Source organism: Elaeis guineensis, chromosome 2 (assembly GCF_000442705.2).
Source record: "Elaeis guineensis isolate ETL-2024a chromosome 2, EG11, whole genome shotgun sequence".
In the NCBI taxonomy this organism is placed as follows: domain Eukaryota; kingdom Viridiplantae; phylum Streptophyta; class Magnoliopsida; order Arecales; family Arecaceae; genus Elaeis; species Elaeis guineensis.
This window is the reverse complement of record NC_025994.2, coordinates 100,894,977-100,899,285: the sequence shown is the minus strand read 5'-3', so window position 1 is coordinate 100,899,285 and position 4,309 is coordinate 100,894,977. Positions and strand designations below refer to the sequence as shown.

The following is a 4,309-nucleotide window of genomic DNA, read 5'->3' as shown; positions in this document are numbered from 1 at the left end:
AATACCGTTTTGTTTTAAAACTCAACCGATCAACTGTTACATTGATTGGTCGATCGGCCTTTTTCAATTTCCGAAGGAAACATGCGATAAATGCCCGTTGGTGGTTTGATCCATTGCTCCAAAACGCGATCAAATATTGGATTTGCTGCATCTTAAAGCGGCAGACGTTGAGGCCACCCTTTCCAATATTCCAATTTTTTTTCTTCTCCATGTGCTCCAACACTATTTACCACAGGTGAGAAGCTATTAATTATAAAAAATTAGATTAATACACTCTAATCCGACACATATACTTCAGCAAGGTTATTTTTCTGCATACGGTCAAGTATAGGACACGTAATGGCATAAAGTTGTGGTGAATGGGCATTAAAAGCACTTGCCAATAATGTATATGGTTTCTGAACGCGGTCGGCTGGCAACAGGTAGACCCGCTCGGCATTATTTCGTTTGTTCCGCAGTTGCATGCGGATGACATGACAGCCGAGGCCAGCCCATTCCAAATTCTTTTATAAAATTCAAGAATACATATGGATGCTCCAGGACGAGATGGTATGAGACCCCTGGAAATTATGGCACGAAAATAAAAGCAGAAGAGCCTCAAAACTCCGAAGGGCTGAATATTAATGTTGTCATTTCATGCTCATTTTGTTCCGTATCTCTCAGCAATTCAGCTGCTTGTCCGCTCCCAGCATTGTTCAACTATTTACAGGATTGTGATGCGTTAATCTTATGTGTTGATTGTAATTAGCACTGTCCTCAGAGCTTGGCTGAACAGTGAAAAATCAAAAGAGCCTCGAACCTAGACGCTATGGTTCAAAATATTTGGTCTCTTTTGATGGACAGTGAAATAGTTACAAACCATCAGATAACGCAGGGATCTGGAAGTGTCCCCGTAGATTCCAATGAGATTTCATCTCTTTTTCTGCAAATTCTAAAGGAAATCCATGGCCAAGGAACTAATCCACAAAGATATGAGACCAATGATTAATAGCACTCGTGATTTTCTTCTAAGAGATGACCACAACTTTAGAAAATTTCTGCTCCAACAAAGCAACTTCCTCATCCGAAACTTTAGAAGTCTCCGAGCGAAATCTTCTGGGACCTTGCACCATCTGATGAGATCATGGTCTATCGATCTCCATCGGTCTCTCTCTCAGTAGAGAAGAAGGCTCCTAATTGAGGGGCGAAACTGCCATTCCATTGCGTAATACATCTGAGCCCAAAGATGATCCCGGCAGATAAAATCCTGGCAAACCCAAGCTATCGCCCCCATGGATGTTGATTTCTCCTCCGTAGAGGAAGAAATCTAAGCTCAGAGTAAATTTTCGTTGCAAAGGTGATATCACGTCACCGTTGTAACGAACCAATTAATAGTCAAAAATGGATGAAATACCGGAGGATAATGTGGATATTATCTACGAGAATCCATAAAATATACGGTAATTGATAAAATATAAAAATTTTTATGGATCTGTTATAGGTTTGACATGGTATCACTTTTGCAACAAATATTTTTTTCCTGGGCTCAGCGCTTTTCCATTGCGGATCACACCTTTGTCTTTGGAAGAAACCCTCGTATGTGGCAGCACGAAGCATTTCAACGTAGCTTCCCAATTAAAGCTCCATGTTAGTTGGTGATGTTGGCTCGTGGTCCATCAAACTATTCATCGCTATGGAGACAAAAGAGAATAAACACGTTTCATTAAAATAAATTTGCAACACGGTACATGTCACATCTTTTATTACGGACCACAGCATGAACTGACCAACAGGAACCACGACGGTCAAATTTTTTATTCAGACAAAACGTAAAAATTAAGAAGGAAGCACGCTAATGAAAGCCATTGGAATAAGCTTTCTCGCATGAACCGTTGAGCGTAAAACCGTCCGCTTTGGCTTGAATCAGCTTCCACGTAGCCTCCACATGCCGCATCTCCGTCAGGGTTGCTCCGATGGCAAACCGTATAACAAACATTCCGGCCACCACGGCATGAGTCATGAAAGCTTGTCCACTCGAGTTCACCGCCTCCAATAGCCTTCGGTTCAACTCCGATGGATCATCCCCTTGGAACCTCGGTTTGAGTCGGAAGCACACCAACGAGAACTTGCGCGGCGTCACCATTTCGAACCTCCGGTCCATGGCCACCAACCTCTCGAAGTGCTTGGCCATCGCGACGTCGCTCCTTATGTGCTCCACCAAGTTCGCCAAGCCGTACCTCCGGAGGACCACCCACAGCTTGATGGCTCGGAAGCGCCGGCTGAGCGCGATCTGCCAGTCCTTGTAGTCCACCACCATTTTAGCATCACTAGCGTTGTTCCTGAGGTACTCGGGATTGCTGCACAAGGAGTCCACCAGTAACGATGGGCTCTTGACCCAGAGGCAGCAGCAATCCAAGGTGGTGAGGAACCACTTGTGGAGATTCATGCTGAGCGAGTCGGCCAGCTCCACACCATCAAAGTAATGCCGGAATTCAGGGCATATACCCGAACTACCAGCATAAGCTGCATCGATGTGATACCAAACGCCATACTCGTTCGCAACTTTCCCGAGCTCTAATAGTGGATCCACGGCTCCAACAGAGGTGGTACCGATCGTGGCACACAGGTACACGGGCACCAACCCTTTGGCGATGTCGGCCTCCATGGAGGACCGAACGCTGTCCGGATCGAGTGCATAGTCCGACGCAGCTGACGTCGGGATGGCACGGAAGTTGGATGGTGGGATGCCGATGAGCTTTGATGCCTTCTGAACCGTGGAATGTGTTTGATCGGATGCGTAGACCACCAGTTTGGTGATCCCATCGCCTCCCATCTTGCTTAAAGCTCTGTCTCGTGCAGCTGCTAGTGTGCACACCACCGCCTCGCATGTGCTCCCATGCAGGACACCGCCACCACCTTTGCCACCGGAGAACAGGAAGGATGAAGGGAGGTTGAGCAGCTTCCCCATCCAATCCATGACTATGCTCTCCAGCTCGGTGGCGGCTGGAGACGAGATCCAGCTGAACCCAACAATGTTCAGACCGGAGCAAAGCATCTCGCCGAGAAAGCCGGCGGTGCTCGCATTGGTCTGGAAGTATGCATAGAAGTTGGGGCTTTGCCAATGGGTAAGGCCAGGGAAGATGTCGTCGCGGATATCATCCAGAATTGTATGGAGGGGCTGAGGGAAAATGGGAGCTTGGTCGGGAAGACGCTTGCTCAGATACCCCGGCTCGACCTGGCTTCGGACCGGGTACTGTTCGATGTCTCGATAGTAGTTGGCTATGAAGTCGACTACTGCTCGAGACTCTTTGACGAAGACATCGGGGTCTAGTGGCTGGAAGGTGTCCATTGGGAGGCCGTTCATTTGGTTTGGCGGAGAGAGTTGAAGGACTGTTAGACCTATTAAGAGAACTGGTAGAGATCGTCGGGATCGAGTTTCTGGTAGCAAAAGGTTTATAGAACAAAGAAGGGAAGTGATTGTGTTGGGTGGCGTGGAGGAGAGAGGAGGAAGGGAGCTATTTATAAAGCTAGATCACTCGTTTGGTTGGTAGAGGAAATAAATTATGGGGAATTAACAGCCTGCCCATTAGGGAACCACGCCTTAATGTTTCACCCCGATGGATCGTTTTTATGGCATCCAAGAAGATTGTAACCTTACCAAAAAAAAAAGAAAGAAAAGATTGTAAGCAAACGGTGCCCGGACATCTGGCCTTGCCGGTTCTAATAAAAGCAAAAGCTCGGGGAAGAAAATATAAGATTTTTTTTTAAATTTTTTTACATATATATTTTTTTAAATATTCAAATTTACTTCAATATTCTTACAAAATTGATATCTGCATGTATATTTTCATAAAATATTTTTTTTTATATATATATCTATATCATCTAATATGGTTAAAAATTAATAATTAAAAATTAAAATAATAAAAATATCCTTATGGATATATATATATATATATATATATATATATAATAATAATAATAATAATAATAATAATAATAATAATAATTTTATGAGGGTATTCATGTAAATTTAAATATTTAGAAAGATATATATGTAAAAAAATTTTTTTTGAGTAAAGAGAAAATTATAATGTTTGAAATGATAAGTAAAATGGCTAACAAATAGTCTAAGAATATGTTTGGTTCAGGATAATCTAGAATATTTGAAATGGTAAGTAAAATGGCTAACGAATAGTTTAAGAATCTGTTTGGTTCATGATAACCTAGCATAAAAAAATGAATCATATATAAAATTATCATATTTGGTATAAAAATGAAAGAGAGATATGGTAAAAAAAATTGGTAGACTTCGTGTTTATTTTTTTAG

At 42.8% G+C, this 4,309-nt stretch overlaps 1 protein-coding gene across 1 annotated transcript; it reads right to left on the bottom strand.

Annotated features, from left to right (window-relative positions):
- Positions 1-1,675: 1,675 nt before the first annotated feature.
- Positions 1,676-3,492, bottom strand: LOC105049782 (tyrosine decarboxylase 1-like). The gene has a single exon (XM_010929532.4). The coding sequence runs from the start codon at positions 3,341-3,343 to the stop codon at positions 1,832-1,834; it is 1,512 nt and encodes a 503-aa protein (XP_010927834.1). The 5' UTR covers positions 3,344-3,492; the 3' UTR covers positions 1,676-1,831.
- Positions 3,493-4,309: the final 817 nt, after the last annotated feature.